Raw genomic sequence first — 19,076 nt, 5'->3', positions numbered from 1 at the left:
TACTGATTTCTGGCATGTTATCCAAAGTTCTAGAGCTATAAACTTGTACTGAAATTGAAAATGAACGTGTTTAAAATGACTATTAGAGAGCATCTTTGCCATTCCTGGAACTTTTCTTAAGTTAAGGCAAGTTAAGTATATCAATAAAAGAGTTAAAAGCTATTCTTTCCATCAAAAACATTTTTCTTCCCTACTCATCCTGGACCCCATGAATGTGTTGATCTGAACTCTTTTCTTAAAAATGGTTAAAATCCTTCTTGCTTTATTCTTTTGACGTTTCCTAGAGCAAAATTTCAACCTTATATCAGTACAATGTATCTTTTTTTTTTCCTCCTACATTCGATGACAAAGATTTGCTGAAGAAAATCAAACAATGAAGCAGATTAATGTTATTGTGAATTCCCAGTCTCCAACCTGACCTGGACCCTTACTGACATCCTTTAATATTTCCCATTTCCCTCAATGACTTTTCCAAATGTTATTTTAGGTGTTTTTCAGCTGTTGCTCAAATTCTACACTTACATAGTATTAGTTTCTTCACTTGAGAAAGAGCTCTGTTGAAATCAGAATAAGAGAAAACCTATAGCCTGTTTCCAATCCAGTCATCCCACCTTCTCTACCATAGGTAAAATTGGCAGATGTCATAGCTGTCACTGTATACCAAAAGGATTTTGAACTTTCTGTGCCTTCTCTTTCCGAACAGGCATCTCTGAGTCACACACATAATTTTACCAGTATCATATTTATAATCCTGGTGCTTTGATCAGAATGACATGGAGAGCCTTCTCAGAGTTCAGTTCATAACCTCAAGTCCATTTAATCCTATGATCCTTTCATCTTTATCATCATTTACCTTCAGTCAGAATGAAAGCCCCTGTGATTATTGGTTCTATGCTTATGTTGAACAATGCTAGGTGCTTTATTATCTTAATGTGGACACTCGTTACAGTCTTCTACTTTACCTCTGCTTCCATCAGTGTTCTTGTTGGTACCAGTCCCACACACTAGATTCATTGTTCTAACTTTTCTCCACTGCAGGGGTAGCCTGTAGTGCCATGCTGTCTTACATGACCTACGTGACCTCTGATCACAACTGTTTACCATTCCATTTAACCCTAATACAGGTGCTTACCTCTTTCCCCTAATACAAGTATTCTTGGTCTTCATTGAAACCAACCCATGTACTACTTCTAGTTCTGTAATCAGAGGAGAGGGGAAGTATTTAGAATACATTGCTTGCAGTTACATAAAAATACAAAACAAAAGTGTAATATCTTAGGATTAAAAGAAGTATAAAAACTTAAAAATAGAAAAGCTGGATTATGCAGTTTCTTTATAAAATTCTGTGATTAATCTTTATTTGTTGTATGTATGTTGAAAGTAAGGCTGCGGCTAGATATGTGCATAGCAGTCTGTAGGTGGCAGTAAAACATTAGAACTAAGGTGTCACCCTTCCCGCCCCCCACCCCCACCCCTTGTTCCACAGGAGCGGGATGCCTATCTCCCTCTGGCTGAGAGTGCCAGCAAGATGTACTTCATTATCTCTGACTTGTCAAAAATTAATAACATGTACCGTTTTAGTTTGGCTGCATTTCTCCGACTTTTCCAGCGAGCTCTGCAAAACAAACAGGTATGCTGTTGGTTACCCCATAGCTGAGACTGAATGAGAGAGATTGCTTTACTAGCTGCTTAATTTATAATAATTTCCTGAGAAAAGTTGCTTGGAATTATATTTCAAAAGACCATATGTAACACTTTTAAACTATATTTAAAAGAAACTAGCTCCTTAGTTGCATTTTGTGTTTTTAACAAACTGTCCCAATGTGGCAGTCCTCTTAATGGAAATGATTTATGTTCTGAGTATAAATTAATAAATGATTGTCTTCTCAGATGATCATTAAAAAAAAACATGGATGATTCAGGAAGGTATAAAGATAAGAAATTATCCACATAATCCTATTACCTGGGGAAAACAACATTTAAAATTTCATTGTATACCAATGTTGTTTGAGGCTATAATACATACCCGATATTGTTCTAGAAAATGGGAATACAGGAATATACACTGTTTTATCAAGCTTGTATTCTAATGGAGGGAACAATATATTAAAGAATACACATAATTTTTACCAAAAGGTATAATACTGTGCTTTAAAAATATATTGTACAGGGGCTTCCCTGGTGGCGCAGTGGTTGAGAATCCGCCTGCCAATGCAGGGGACATGGGTTCGTGCCCCAGTCCGGGAAGATCCCACATGCCGCAGAGTGGCTGGGCCCGTGAGCCATGGTCGCTGAGCGTGCGCGTCCAGAGCCTGTGCTCCGCAACGGGAGAGGCCAAAACAGTGAGAGGCCCGCGTACCACAAAAAAAAAAAAAAATATATATATATATATATATATATATATTGTACACAATTTTCATGTCAATAAATACAAACCTACACAATATTTTTGAGAGCTTGTGAGGCTATACCCTACTTTATTTAGCTACCTCCTATAGGGTGTTATGGTTATCTCTGCTGAATATCTTATTACCCCCAAATTTAGCAGATTAAAACAATGTTTCTCTTATGCTCATGGATTCTATGGGGAATTTTGTCAGGGCACTGCAGGGATGGCTTACCTCTGCTTCACAAGGTCTGGGGTCTTGGTTGTGAGGAATTGAGAGTGCAAGTGGTTTTGGGGAGGCTTCACTTTCATATCTGGTACTTGGGGTGGGTGGACTTGATGACTAGGACTGCTGACTGCAGTACCTCTCCGTGAAGCTTGGCTTCCTCACAGCACAGAGTAATTGGATTCCTCATATTGCATACTGAGATACCAAACATGTATTTCAGTGAACAAGGCAGAAGCTGAATTGCCTTTTATGACCCAGCCTTGGGTCATTTCTGCTGTATTCTATGGGTTGAAGCAGTCAGAGCCTACACAGATTCAAGAAGGGGAAAGAGACTTTAATGATGGATGGAGGGTCAAAGAATTTGGGGGTTATGTTTAAAATAGCTATAGACACTTACAGGGCTTTTTCCCCAGTGTTTTGTTTCTCCAATTATTTTCCTAGTTAAATTCCTAGACTTGGATAGCTCGGGCAAAAATGCACATTTGTAAGCCTTTAGACAAATACTGTCTAATTATCCTTTGGAAATATATGCTGTTGGTATATTAAACTAATACAACAACAGGGGCCTTTTTAATCTACACCTTGAGCAAAAATGAATATTATATAACTTTTAATAATTATCCTATTAGGTAATTGAAAAATATTTCACTATATTTGAAAGTCTTTGGTCACTTGTAAGATAAATATCACTTGTAAGATAAATATCAGATTATTTGTGTTTTTTCTTTGGTAAATTATTATTTTTACAAATATGGTATTACTATTTTAAAATTTTACTTATAAGAGCTTATATATTAAGGACACTAAACCTTTGTCGTAAATATTTTGGGTTTATTAATTTGCTTTTTAATTTATTAAAAAATATATATATATATATATATTTTGTGGTACGCGGCCTCTCACTGCTGCGGCCTCTTCCGCTGCGGAGCACAGGCTCCGGACGCTCAGGCCCAGCGGCCACGGGCCCAGCCGCTCCGCGGCACGCGGGATCCTCCGGGACGGGGCACGAACCCGCGTCCCCTGCATCGGCAGGCGGACTCTCAACCACTGCGCCACCAGGGAAGACCCTAAAAAATATTTTTATGAAACCAAATTCATCAAGTTGTTTATAATTTTTGTGTTCAGTATAATACTAATATAAGTGTTTTTTAGAATTATATTTTGGGTGAGAATAATTTGTTCTTTTAGATAGTTAGGAGTAAAATTTCATATCCGAGTAGGTTTACTTAAGTCTATCTTTCTGAGGAAAGATTATTATTCATTCAGTTAATATTTATCGCAGACTTACCATGTGGCAGGCATTTTTCTAGGTGCATGGGTGATATAATGGAGAATAAAACAGGAAAAAATCTTTGTCTTCATTGGCATGGACTACTTAATATTTTCATGAATGAGTTATTTCAGAAAATCTTTATTTGATTACAAATAATGATTAAAGTTTACTGATGTCTTTTCCACTAAAGTAAATCATTTGAAGTTGTTCTTACATTAGATTTGAAATAAAATGGCACCTAACGAAGAGCTTCTGCTTTGGGGGTAGGCTTTGTTAGTAAAATCTGTCATCTCAGTCCTGGGGGACAAGGTAAGCATTTCTCCCATGTATATATGTAATGTCCTTTGGACAAAGATAAGGTTTCAAGATGCAGGAAAGGGTTGAAGAATACATAATTGTGTTCTTTGTCCTTTGGTTTTAAAAAAAAATTGAATTTTAATATGTTAAATTTAATCAAACCATTTATAATATTGTGCTGGTAGAAGAATTTTTACAAAAAACAGTAATAGTGTAAAGTCTGTGAGAGTTGGGTCATGATATATTGATCATATTTCTAATTTGCTGTGTCACAGGTAAATCTAGAGAGTCATTTATACTTAACTTCGTTTTTATTAATAATTTTGTATAAATTACTTAGAAAGTACACAGTAATAAGTTCATTTAAAATTCATTCTTATCTTTTAGTAAAAAAATTGTATGTTAAAATTCAATGACCCTATAAAATATAAGGACTGAGAAATAAGTTAGAAGGTCTAAATCAACTTAGTAAAAATACTGGTTATTTTGTACTGTTTAGAAAAGCTTATAGCTCAGTACTTCCTTAGTGACAATAGTTCTGTGATAATACGGCCATTGAATAACATTGACCTTTGCATGTGTTTGTACGTGTATATGCACATGTGTGTTTAGGTGGGCATTTGAGTTCATTTGAAAAATATAATCTGAAATACATAGAAGTACATACATTGAAAATCTACTGGACCTTGTAGGTACTATATTCTGTCTCACATTAGAGTGTCTTTTAGTGGATCTAAGCTTCAATTTCACATGTGATCTTTGTTAATAAATAGTAAAATTAAGAGAAGTGTTCGTGGTATGAACTGTGAATAATGAGCTCTCTTGGTTAGAACATGCTACTAACATGGCCAGAAACCTACATTTGATGTATCTGAGTATCAAGTCACAATGTTTTCTGCTAATTTCACACATTTTATTGCTCATCCTGTCGTCCTGGGTGTACTTCTCTAAACTGTTAAAATTATTTTGCTAGTTTTTTTTTCCTTGCCAATTATCACCACAAGGAAGCAAGCAATTTTGTCTAAATGTTATACCAGAATTGAATTCTGCAAGGCATGTATTCTCCAATTGCACCCAGAATGAAGTGAAACTTACACTCATATCACACCAAGGGAAAAGGCCAGCCTTTACAACATCCCCTCCACTATTCCTACCCCAAGCCATTTTTCATTAATCAAATAAAATATCCATTAATGATATTTTTCAAATCATAGCAATCATGTACAATGGAGGTACAAAAGCAGATAAAAAACTAAAACTATGTATGAATTTTTACACCACGTATTTCAAATTCAAGCTGGAGGGCATGGTTTAAGATTGTTTAAGTTCCTGTACTGGGGATGAGAAAATTCTTTATAGTATGGTTCTGGTCATACTGTTTTGGGGCTGGATTGGTAATTATAATACAAGTAATTAAATGGCTTTAACCCAGATTGACGTAGTATTTTTAATGCCAGTAGGAATCAAAGTGGTATGGTCAAATTCAGTTCATATGATATTACTGGTAATTGATTATAATTTTCATTTATTGAAAGCTTTAACTCTATACATTAAAAAATACATCAGTTTTTTATTATATTAATGTAGAAGTTTAATGCACTTATTCGTCTAGTCCCTTGAGCCTGTTTGCTGAAGATGATTGTCCCAGAATCAGTTTTGAGTCTGGAGGAACAATTTATAAGCATGATTAAACTGTGGGGTGCCTTTTAAATGTTCATGAATTTCCTAATGGTTTTTCAATTTTCAAATTGTTATCTACAGGATTCTGAAAATACAGAACAGAGGATTCAGTCTCTCATCAACTCATTAAAACATATGGTATATGAATATATATGCCGTTGCCTATTTAAGGTAAGAAACATTGTGTTTTTCACTTATAAAATATTACCTGAACCTTGATTTAATACAGTATTAGGTTAAATTATATTAAATTATACATAACTCTTTACATACTAAAAAGGTATTAAAATTGACATTTCTGATATTTTCCCAGAATAAAACTCATTACTAACCAGAATGTCTTACAGCACTTGGGATGTCGTAGGGAGAAAAGTGACAAGTAAAGAAGGGAGAGCAAACCCTGGGTTAGCTGACTTAACCCTGAACATGTCAGTAGCCACTGAAAGAAGGAACGAGGATGGATTATGTAGGTCATTTTCTAGCCGATGTTTCTCAATCTCAGTACCAGTGACATTTTGTGCCACATAGTTAATTGTTGTGGGGGGCTGTTTTGTGCATTTTAGGATATTTAGTGTCACCTCTGGCCTCTATCTTCTGGTGCCATTAGCCCTCCATTTCCCCGCTGTGACAATCAAAATCATCTCTTGACACTGCTGGATGTCCCCTGGGTTGGGGAACAAAATAATTGTCTATTCTTCGCATTATGAAGTAAACTAACACCTGATCCTGAGTTACGAAAGAAATTTGTCATAAGTCTTCAAATTATAGGGGACCCAGAGGAATATACAGTGAAACATATTTTAGAAATTTCTTAATATTATAGAAAACACAGAGGGTTTTCACTTAGGACTTCTTTTTAATGTCAGTCCTTGGGTATAGCTTGAGATATGTTAAAAAAGCACTTTGTAAGGCAGTTAACTAAGTGAGAGGAATAGAGTTATTATGGTCCAATTATATAGGTTTCTTAGAAAATCTTGAAAAAGATATACTTAATATTGTTACTATAGAATAAGATAGTAATTTTTATGATTAGAGTGATTTTGTTGAAGATCTTTACTTCAGACAGAGAATAAACCCTTCAAAGTACCTTTCAGCACTTTGACAAGGGGTGTTATTGGAAATTCAAAGAATTATAGTTGAGGATTTCTGCAGAATTCCTTCTTTACTGAAAACTATGGATATATATTTTTCTTTTATAGGTCTTATAGTTTACTATAATTCTGAAAATCAGCTATTTGGCCTTCAATTTTAACTTGTGTAAAATGAGGAATTGTAAGCAAATAATTGTCAGTAGTTATGATCCTAGATATAAGGATGATATATCAGTAGTTTCATTTGTTATAGATTCATGATATCTTTAAACATTTTTATAATGCATTATCTCATATAAAACTTTGTAAAATTTGATTACCCAAAATTTTAAAATATTTTCAGAAAATGTTTCAAATTTAATGAGCTATATAGAAGAAAACTTTAAACATTCATTTCATCCTCTCCTCTAACTCTTAGTCCTTCATTAGAGTAAACCAGTTCAAGGTTTGATATGTTCCTTATAATCTGTTTCTTCTCTCTTTATATTCATATGTACAAATATATAGATACAGTTTTAAAATTTTTCCTTACATTATAGTTTCTTCTGTAACAACTCTTTTGTGGCAATAGGTCCTGAAGATCTTTACATAAGTATAAATATGTTAACCTTATTATTTTGAGTGGTTGTGTAGCATTCCATAATATAATTATATGCTAGTACTCTACTGGTGGATATTAGATTATTTCTATATTGTTTGTTGTTATGAATGACTGCAGTTCAGTGAACAACCTGTTCAGTTCCTTCACCTTTATGTACATGTACGAGTAAGTAAGCAGTGACTTTCTTTTCTAGGAGTTTTATGCTTTCAAGTCTTGCATTCATGTCTTTTTTCCCCTCTTTTTTTATTGAAGTATAATTGATTTAGAATATTATATTAGTTTCAGGTGCACAGCATAGTGATTTGATATTTTTATATATTACATGATAAGTCTAGTAACCATCTGTCACTATACAAAGTTATTACAATATTATTGACTATATTCCCTATGCTGTACATTACACCCCCATAACCTATTTTATAACTGGAAGTTTGTACCTCTTAATCTTCCTCATCAATTTCGCTCATCTCCCAACTCTCTCTCCTCAGGCAACCACCAGTTTGTTCTCTGTATCTATGAATCTGTTTCTGTCTTGTTATGTTTGTTTTGTTTTTTAGATTCTACATAAAAGTAAAATCATATGGGGTATTTGTCTTTCTCTGTCTAATTTATTTCACTTAGCATAATACTCTCTAGGTCCGTCCATGTTGTCACAAATGGCAAGATTTCATTACTTTTTTATGGGCAAGTAATATTGCATTGTGTATACACACACACACACACACACACACACACCACATCTTCTTTATCCATTCATCTTTGGATGGACACTTAGGATGCGTCCATATCTTGGCTATTGTAAATAATGCTGCAGTGAACATAGGGGAGCATACATCTTTTCAAATTAGTGTTTTTGTTCATTTCTTTTGAAAAATACCCCAAAAGTGCAATTGCTAGATCATATGGCAGTTCTATTTTTACGTTTTTTGAAGAACCTCCATACTGTTTTACATAGTGGCTGTACTAATTTACAATCCCACCAACAGCGCACAAGGGTTCCCTTTTCTCCACATCCTTGTTAACCCTTGTTATTTGTTGTCTTTTTGATTATAGCCATTCTGGACAGACGTGAGGTGATATCTCTTTGCAGTTTTAATTTGCATTTCCTTGATGATTAGTGATGTTTAACATCCTTTCATGTGTCTGTTGGTCATTTGTTTGTCTTCTTTGGAAAAATGTCTATTCACGTGATTTGTCCATTTTTAAATAACAATTTACAGTTGTTATGTCTGCTCGTTGGATTGATCCCTTTATCATTATGTAATGTCTTTTTATGTCTCTTGTTACAGTCTTTATTTTAAAGTCTGTTAAATTCTGTTTTAAAGAAAGCTCCGCTTTCTTTTCATTTTCATTTTCATGGAGTTGATTTTTCCATCCGCTCACTTTAGTCTGTGTTTGTCTTTAGTTCTTAAGTGAGTCTCTTATAGGCAGCATATATATGACTCTTGATTTTTTATTCATTCAGCCACTCTGTATCTTTTGATTGGAGCATTTAGTCTATTTACATTTAAAGTAATTATTGGTAGGTATGTACTTATTGCCATTTTAATAATTGTTTTCTGGTTATTTTTATAGTTCATTTTTGTTTCTGTCATCTTATTTTGCCCTCTTCCCTTGTGATTTGATGACTGTATTTAATTTTATGTTTGGATTCTTTTTTTTTTTATGTATCTCTTATAGATTTTTAGTTTGTGGTTACCATGAGATTCATATATAAAAACCTATTTGTGTGTGTGTGTGTGTTAGTTTAAGGTTTAAGTTGATGCTCTCTTAAGTTTGAATGCATGCTAACAATCCTGTGTTTTTACTCACCTTCCCCCAATGTTTACTGTTTTTTGTTTGTTTGTTTGTTTGTTTACTGTTTTTGACATCATATTTTGTATCTTTTTGTTTTGTGTACCCTGCAACGTTTCTGCTGAAAAGTCAGCTCATTGTCTTATGAAAGTTCCCTTGTGTATAACTAATTGCTTTTCTCTTGCTGCTCTTAAGATTCTTTCTTTATCTTTAATTTTTACCACTTTTTAGTAATGTGTCTTTGTTTAGACCTCTTTGGTTTCATCTTGTTTGGGACTCTGTGATTTCTGGACTTGGATGTCTTTTTCCTTTTCAGGTTAGGGACATTATCAGCTATTATTTCTTCAAATAAGTTCTTTGCCTCTTTCTCTCTCTCTTCTCCTTGTGAGACCCCCTATAAAGTGAATGTTAGTATGCTTGATGTTGTCCTTGAGGTCTTTTAAACTATTCTAAAATTTTTAAATTCCTTTTTCTTTTCTTTCTCTTCAGCTTGGGTGATTTCCACTACTCTGTCTTCCAGTTTACTGATTCATTTCATTTTATTATCTAATCTGTTTTGATTGCTTTCTCATATATTTTTTATGTCAGTTATTGTATTCTTCAGCTCTGTTTAGTTCATCTTTATATTTTTTCACTCTTTGTTAACTTTTTCTCTATGTCCATCCATTCATCTCCTGAGTTTGTTGAGCATCTTCATGATCATTAACTTGAACACTCTATTGGGTAGATTGCTTATCTCCACTTTACTTAGTTCTTCTTCTGGGGCTTTGTCTTTTTCCTTTGTTTCAAACATACTCCTCTGTCTCCTCATTTTGCTGAATTCTCTTTTTATTTCTATGAACTCTAAGTCAAGTATGTTTTCCAATCTTGGAGAATGGTTTATGTGGGAGATGTCTTATGGAGCTTAGCAGCATACCCCCTTCTGCTTACCAGAGCTATATGCTCTAAGGTTGCCCCCTATGTGGGCTGCATGGACCCTTCTATTATGGCGGGGCCAGGTACTGTGGTCATACTAGTCAGCAGCACTGGTCCCTGTTCTAGGTGGCTACCAGGCCCTACTTCATGTATTGACTGCCAGGCCCTGGTGTATGGGGCCATGTCCCAGCATGGCTGGTCACATAGCCTGAGGATCCTGGGGCTGGTGCTGGCCTGCTGATGGGCAGGACCAGGTTCTGGGCTGGCTGGCTGCAGGTCCTGGGGAGGCTGGAGCTCTTGCCACCCCACTGGTGGGAGGGGCTGGGGCTGCAGGGCTGGGGGGCTGGGGAGGCTGGGGTTGGTATCGATCTGCTGGTGTACAGAGCTGGTTCCTGGATTGGCTGGCTGTGGGTCTGGAGTTTCTGGCTCTGGTGCTAGCCCACTGATGGGTGGGTAAGCCCCTGACATTAGTAGGCTGGAGGGAGGACTCCAAAATGGTGCTGCTAGACCAGTGTCCTGGTGGTTGAACCTTATCATTCAACCCTACCCTAACTCTTGGCTGTCTCTTAAACCTTTGTGATTGTTCAAGCAGCCTATTATATTCTTATTATCTCCCTGTAGCTTGAGGGTGTCTCATGACCTGTCAGCATCATATGGAGGAAGTTTATCAGTCAGCAGTAGATTCAGGATGCTTTGAAGCCAGATGCTCAGGGAGCAAATTTTAAAGTATGAAAATATATACAGTCCTATGGGACTGCAAGTATAATCCCTACTGGCCATTTGAGCCAGGTGATCTGGTGGTGTCTCCTGATTGGCAGTTGCATAAACGGAGGCTCTAGATACGTGTATAAGCTCTTTACTAGGAGATACTGGCAAGCTATAGTAAGGCAGAAGGAGAGGGCAAAGACGGCATTCACTGACCTATGATCCCTGAGAGGAGTTCCATAGGCCCCTAGGTATGCGCCAAACCTGAAGCCTGCCTCTCAGGCCAAAGCTCCAGTACAAGCAAATAGGCTTCTTTCACAGAAAGATGTGGGGGTGTGTCATTATGTTGTCTGTGCAGAACCTTGGAGATAGTAGCCTGCCAAGAACTGTCTCTCCAATTGTTAGAGTCCCATGGGACCCAGGAATGCAAGCTCCCTTGGCCTCCAGAGCCATATGATCAAGGGATGGCCCCTTGGCTGTAGCTACAAAAATCAGGGCTCCAAAAATATATAAAGCTCACTTCTGAGAGATACTGGTGCCCTGGAGCATGGCAGAGAGAGAGTGAGAACATGTTGCCTGCTGGCTGTAGGGAGGCAGAGGGGGAACATAAAGATGGCACCCACCAGAAAAAGAAAAAAAAATAAGAAAGGTGGCACCCACTGGCTAGAGCAAGGCTGAGGGAGAGTGCAAATATGGTGCCTGATGCCTGGAGTGAGGCAGAGCATGTGCGGAAAGATGGCACCCACTAGAAAAGGAAAAAACAATGATGGCACCTGTTGGCTAGCAGACGGAGAGTGCAAAGATGGTGTCCGCTAGTCTATGTACCCAGAGAGTGTTCCAGCAAGTTCTTAGACATGTGTATTAGATTAGATGCCTGCCTCTCAGGCCAATGCTTTAATCTACCCAAGTGAAGCTCTTACACTTAAAGTCTGAGCTCCATCGGCTGCCCTGGGGCAGGTGAGTCCCAGCATAGGAGCCCTTTTTGAGCTGTTTCTCAGAAGAATACACTCTTGTGGATATCGTTGTTGTGAGCCCAGTTGATTTGCAAAGCTAGATATTTTGGGAGCTTGTTACTCAGGTGCAGGTCTTTAAAGTTGGGGTGCCTAGTATGGGGTCAAACCCTTCATTCCTCAAGCAGAGGTCTGGCTTTTGAGTTTCCTCCTAACTTTGGGTCACTGTTCCAGGGGTGGGTTTTATGGCAAGACTGTATCCCAGCCTCTCCCACCCGCTTTGATGTGGTTTTCTTCTCTTTTGCCCAGTGTGTGGTAATTGTTCAGCCAGCCTGTAGGTATTTCTCAGAGGAAATTGTTCCTTCTTTAGCTGTAGACTTGGTGTGTCTATAGGAGGAAGTGAGTTTGGGATCTTCCTGTGTCATTGTCTTGAACCAGAACTCTATATTTCTTAATGGAAGTATAATGGCTGATCCAAGGATATAAACTTATGAAATTTTTTTTGGCATTATCAAATTGCCTTCTAAAAGGTTTTTATTACCAGTTATTATTCCTACACACAGAGTAATTAAGGTATCTTCTTTGCATCCTTGTCAACTCTGGATTTTATCACTGTTTTTAATTTTGTAGTTTATAAATATCTTATTTTTCTTTTTTCTACTTACTTTTATTAAGGTTTTTTATTTTTACCTTCCCCCTTACTTGCCATATTTGTCTATTTGTCATATTTGTCTATTTTCTTTGCACTTTAAAGAATAAGTTTTGCTTTTAGAATAAGTCTATGTTAATTAATGTTTTAATATTTTCTTTTTTAATCATTGATTTATTTTTTGATCTCTATATTACTTAATTTGCATTGTTCATTTTTTATCTTAAACTGGAACTCCCTACCCAATAAATAATTGCCCATCCCTCATCCCCCCCATCCCCTGGGAACCACCATTCTGATTTCTGTCTCTATGAATCTGACTACTCTTGGTACCTCATATAAGTGGAGTCATATAAGTGTTTGTCCTCTGCTTATTCACTTAGCATAATGTTTTCAAAGTTCATGCATGTTGTCAATGTGTGATTTAAAGTGCCCATTCTGTCCCCCTTCCTCCCTGAAACTCTTTGCCCCCCTCCCGCCCCGCCAAGTTCAGGAATCCACAGTGCTCTCTTAGGAGTTGGCCCTTGTGTCTCTCTTCTCTCTTCATTCCTGTGGAGAAGGGCTTTTCCTAGAGACTCTGCCATCCTCATTCGTTTAGTGATTCATCTCAGAGCCAGAGACAAATGAAATGGAATTTCATTCCCAGCAAGGCTGGTCCTAAAGTCTGTGCTCATAAACTTGCTTTACAGTAATCTGTATACTTTGAATTTTTGTGCTCTGCCCACTCTGTTTCTCCCACCTATGCCAGAAGCATTGCTCCAGTGGACCAAGGGGCCCAAGCCTGAGGGACGGCCCCAGGATGTTCTGTGCCTGTGTGGTGGTTGGAGTGGTGACAGCAAGGGGGTACAGTTTAAACGTGGAATTGCATTTTTATTACTTGATTGCTGCTGCTGCTGTTACCAAGGGAGTAAGGGGGCTCCTGGTACAGCTGCTTCTGACTGCAGTTCATGCTTTACTATCTATCCCTAGGAGGGAGTTTGAAACAATAAAAGGGCAGTTGAGGAGGTAGAGAGCGGCAGCACCTGTACCACCCTGCCACCAGACTTAGCAAGTCTGAATGTAGCTTTAATCTTTTTTATTTTCTAGTGAATAAATTATATGTTCTTATTTTATTTTCAGTGATACATTATACTTACTGATGAGATTTAAATCCTTTTGTCATATTTTAATAATGTAATTAGAGAAGGATATGGTAAGCATTTCAGTACCAAGATGATTTAATGTACAGTATCAGTGAAGTTTAGTGAGCATTACTTCTTTTTCGCAGAAAAGTTTGAAAATATAATAAAGTAAATGTTTAAAATGACTGATAATCCCAGAGGGTTACTTCTTTTATGTCACTTTACCTTTTAAAAGTATATTTAAGGTAGGCTAAAGCCAGCACTTTCCTGCACTAGGAGAGGGGTTGTAGGCTTACCATCCCAACTGGAATTTTTCATTGCCTATCTTGAGTAATACTTTTCTATTGTGAAAAGTTGAAATTATTTTTTAAAAATGCTATAGTTTATAATTCTTAAGACTTTTTGTTTTCTTTTAACATCTTTATTGGAGTAGAATTGTTTTACAATGGTGTGTTAGTTTCTGTTTTATAACAAAATGAATCAGCTATACATATACATATATCCCCATATCTCCTCCTCTTGCATCTCCCTCTCACCCTCCCTATCCCCCACCCCAGGTGGTCACAAAGCACCGAGCTGATCTCCCTGTGCTATGTGGCTGCTTCCCACTACGTATCTGTTTCACATCTGGTAGTATATAAGAGTCCATGCCACTCTCTCACTTCATCCCAGCTTACGCTTCCCCTTGCCCGTGTCCTTAAGTCCATTCTCTATGCCTGCATCTTTATTTCTGTCCTGCCCCTAGGCTCTTCAGAAACATTTTTTTTTTTTTAGATTCCATATATATGTGTTAGCATATGGTATTTGTTTTTCTCTGACTTACTTCACTCTATATGACAGATTATAGGTCCATCCATCTCACTACAAGTAACTCAATTTCGTTTCTTTTTATGGCTAAGTAATATTCCATTGTCTATATGGCCACATCTTCATTATCCATGCATCTGTCTATGGACACATAGGCTGCTTCCATCTCCTGGCTATTGTAAATAGAGCTGCAATGAACATTGCGGTACATGACTCTTTTTTTTTTTTGTGTGTGTGTGAGGGAGAGAGAAAGTTTTATTGTCTAAAGCCACTAAGATTTAGGATTTGTTACAGCGGCTAACACTACTTGCCGTAACTAACAGAGATAATGTGTGTTTTTTTTTTTTTTTACATCTTTATTGGAGTATAATTGCTTTAGAATGGTGTGTTAGTTTCTGCTTTATAACAAAGTGAATCAGTTATACATGTGTTCCCATATCTCCTCCCTCTTGCGTCTCCCTCCCTCTCACTCTCCCTATCCCACCCCTCTAGGTGGTCACAAAGCACCGAGCTGATCTCCCTGTGCTATGCGGCTGCTTCCCACTAGCTGTCTATTTTATGTTTGATAGCGTATATATGTCCATGCCACTCTCTCGCTTTGTCACAGCTTAACTTTCCGCCTTCCCATTTCCTCAAGTCCATTCTCTAGTAGGTCTGTGCCTTTATTCCTGTCTTACCCCTAGGTTCTTCATGACATTTTTTTTTTCTAAAATTCCATATATATGTGTTAGCATACGGTATTTCTCTTTCTCTTTCTGACTTACTTCACTCTGTATGACAGACTCTAGGTCCATCCACCTCATTACAAATAGCTCAATTTCGTTTCTTTTTATGGCTGAGTAATAGTCCATTGTATATACGTGCCACATCTTCTTTATCCATTCATCCGATGATGGACGCTTAGGTTGTTTCCATCTCCAGGCTATTGTAAATAGAGCTGCAATGAACATTTTGGTACATGACTCTTATTGAATTATGGTTTTCTCAGGGTATATGCCCAGTAGTAGGATTGCTGGGTCATATGGTAGTTCTATTTGTAGTTTTTTAAGGAACCTCCATACTGTTCTCCATAGTGCCTGTACCAGTTCACATTCCCACCAGCAGTGCAAGAGTGTTCCTTTTCTCCACACCCTCTCCAGCATTTATTGCTTCTAGATTTTTTGATGATGGCCATTCTGACTGGTGTGAGATGATATCTCATTGTAGTTTTGATTTGCATTTCTCTAATGATTAATGATGTTGAGCATTCTTTCATGTGTTTGTTGGCAGTCTGTATATCTTCTTTGGAGAAATGTCTATTTAGGTCTTCTGACCATTTTTGGATTGTTTTTTTTTGTTTTGTTTTTATATTAAGCTGCATGAGCTGCTTGTAAATTTTGGAGGTTAATCCTTTGTCAGTTGCTTCATTTGCAAATATTTTCTCCCATTCTGAGGGTTGTCTTTTCATCTTGTTTATGGTTTCCTTTGCTGTTACAAAAGCTTTTCAGGTTCATTAGGTCCGATTTGTTTATTTTTGTTTTTATTTCCATTTCTCTAGGAGGTGGGTCATAAAGGATCTTGCTGTGATTTATTTCATACAGTGTTCTGCCGAAGGTTTCCTCTAAGAGTTTTATAGTGTCTGGCCTTATATTTAGATCTCTAATCCATTTTGAGTTTATTTTTGTGTATGGTGTTAGGGAGTGTTCTAGTTTCATTCTTTTACATGTAGCTGTCCAGTTTTCCCAGCACCATGTATTGAAGAGGCTGTCTTTTCTCCATTGTATATTCTTACCTTTATCAAAGATACGGTGACTATATGTGCGTGGGTTTATCTCTGGGCTTTCTATCCTGTTCCATTGATCTATATTTCTGTTTTTGTGCCACTACCATACTGTCTTGATTGCTGTAGCTTTGTACTATAGTCTAAAGACAGGGAGCCTGATTCCTCCAGCTTGGTTTTTCTTTCTCAAGATTGCTTCGGCTATTCGGGGTCTTTCGTGTTTCCATACAAATTGTGAAACCTTTTGTTCTAGTTCTGTGAATAATGCCATTGGTAGTTTGATAGGGATTGCATTGAATCTATAGATTGCTTTGGGTAGTAGAGTCATTTTCACAATATTGATTCTTCCAATCCAAGAACATGTTATATCTCTCCATCTGTTTGTATCATCTTTAATTTCTTTCATCAGTGTCTTATAGTTTTCTGCATACAGGTCTTTTGTCTCCTTAGGTAGGTTTATTCCTAGGTATTTTATTTTTTCTGTTGTAGTGGCAAATGGGAGTGTTTTCTTGATTTCAGTTTCAGATTTTTCATCATTAGTGTATAGGAATACAAGAGATATCTGTGCATTAACTTTGTATCCTGCTACTTTGCTAAATTTGTTGATTAGCTCTAGTAGTTTTCTCGTAGCATCTTTAGAATTCTCTATATAGTATCATGTCATCTGCAAACAGTGACAGTTTTACTTCTTCTTTTTTCCAAATTGGATTCATTTTATTTCTTTTTCTTCTCTGATCGCTGTGGCTAAAACTTCCAAAACTGTGTTGAATAATAGTGCTGAGAGTCGACAACCTTGTCTTGTTCCTGATCTTAGTGGTAATGGTTTCAGTTTTTCACCATTGAGAATGATGTTGGCTGTGGGTTTGTCATATATGGCCTTTATTATGTTGAGGTAAGTTCCCACTCTGCCTACTTTCTAGAGAGTTTTTATCGTAAATGGCTGTTGAATTTTGTTGAAAGCTTACTCTGCATCTATTGAGATGATCATATCGTTTTTTCTCCTTCAGTTTGTTAGTATGGTTTATCACATTGATTTGTGTATATTGAAGACTCCTTTCATTTCTGGGATAAACCCCACTTGATCATGGTGTATGATCCATTTAATGTGCTGTTGGATTCTGTTTGCTAATATTTTGTTGAGGATTTTTGCATCTATGTTCATCAGTGATATTGGCCTGTAGTTTTCTTTCTTTGTGACATCTTCGTCTAGTTTTGGTGTCAGGGTGATGGTGGCCTTGTAGAATGAGTTTGGGAGTGTTCCTCCATCTGCTATATTTTGGAGGAGTTTGAGAAGGATAGGTTTTACCTCTTCTCTAAATGTTTGATAGAATTCGCCTGTGAAGCTATCTGGTCCTGGGCTTTTGTTTGCTGGAAGATTCTTTTTCACAGTCTCAATTTCAGTGCTTGTGAATGGTCTGTTTATATTTTCTGTTTCTTCCTGGTTCAGTCTTGGAAGGTTGTGCTTTTCTAAGAATTTGTCCATTTCTTCCAGGTTTTCCATTATATTGGCATATAGTTGCTTGTAGTAATCTGTCATGATCCTCTGTGTTTCTGCCGTGTCAGTTGTTACTTCTCCTTTTTCATGTCTAATTCTGTTGATTTGAGTCTACCCCCTTTTTTCTTGATGAGTCTGTCTAATGGTTTATCAATTTTGTTTATCTTCTCAAAGAGCAAGCTTTTAGTGTTATTGATCTTTGCTATTGTTTCCTTTGTTTCTGTTTATTATTATTTCTGATCTGATCTTTATGATTTCTTTACTTCTGTGGAGTTTTTTTTTCTTCTTTCTCTAATTGCTTTAGATGTAAGGTTATGTTGTTTATTTGAGATGTTTCTTGTTTCTTGAGGTAGGATTGTATTGCTATAATCTTCCCTCTTAGAACTGCTTTTGCTTCATCCCACAGGTTTTGGGTGGTTGTGCTTTCATTGTCATTTGTTTCTAGGTATTTTTTAAATTTCCTCTTTGATTTCTTTAGTGATCTCTTGGTTATTAAGTAGTGTATTGTTTAGCCTCCATGTGTTTGTATTTTTTACAGATTTTTTCTGTAATTGATATCTAGTCTCATAGCGTTGTGGTCAGAAAAGATACTTGATACTATTTCAATTTTCTTAAATTTATCAAGGCTTGATTTGTGACCCAAGATATCATCTATCTTGGAGAATGTTCCATGAGCACTTGAGAAGAAAGTGTATTCTGTTGTTTTAGATGGAATGTCCTATAAATACCAATTAAGTCCATCTTGTTTAGTGTATCATTTAAAGCTTTTGTTTCCTTATTTAATTTCATTTTGGATGATCTGTCCATTGGCGATAGCAGTGTGTTAAAGTCCCCTCCTCTGGGGATTTTCCCTTTTATAGCTGTTACCATTTGCCTCATGTATTGAGGTGCTCCTATGTTGGATGCATAAATATTTACAGTTGTTATATCTTTTTCTTAGATTGATCCCTTGATAATTATGTAGTGTCCTTCTTTGTCTCTTGTAATAGTCATTATTTTAAAGTCTATTTTATCTGATATGAGAATTGCTACTCCAGCTTTCTTTTGATTTGCATTTGCATGGAATATCTTTTTTCATCCCGTCACTTTCAGTATGTTTGTGTCCGTAGGTCTGAAGTGGGTCTCTTGTAGACAGCACATATGCGGGTCTTGTTTTTGTTTCCATTCAGCCAGTCTGTGTCTTTTGGTTGGAGCATTTAATCCTTTTACATTTAAGGTAGTTATTGATATGTATGTTCCTGTTACCATTTTCTTAATTGTTTTGGGTGTGCCATTGTAGTTCTTTTTCTTCTCTTGTGTTCCCTGCCTAGAGAATTTCCTTTAG

General features: G+C 36.7%; 1 protein-coding gene across 2 annotated transcripts in view; it reads left to right on the top strand.

The window, feature by feature from the left end:
* Positions 1–19,076, top strand: part of DYNC2H1 (dynein cytoplasmic 2 heavy chain 1) — a gene marked incomplete at its 5' end in the record, with an annotated part of 370,982 nt that overhangs the window by 173,709 nt on the left and 178,197 nt on the right. For both annotated transcript variants that reach the window (XM_082660860.1, XM_082660861.1), the window contains 2 exons: positions 1,487–1,630; positions 5,947–6,036. In XM_082660860.1, the coding sequence (XP_082516986.1) occupies positions 1,487–1,630; positions 5,947–6,036 (234 nt within the window). The remainder of the gene's footprint in view (positions 1–1,486; positions 1,631–5,946; positions 6,037–19,076) is intronic.

Source organism: Grampus griseus (genome assembly GCF_964374135.1).
Source record: "Grampus griseus genome assembly, chromosome: 8".
Taxonomy (NCBI): domain Eukaryota; kingdom Metazoa; phylum Chordata; class Mammalia; order Artiodactyla; family Delphinidae; genus Grampus; species Grampus griseus.
The sequence above is the reverse complement of the archived record's forward strand: the minus strand, read 5'-3'. Positions and strand labels throughout refer to the sequence as shown.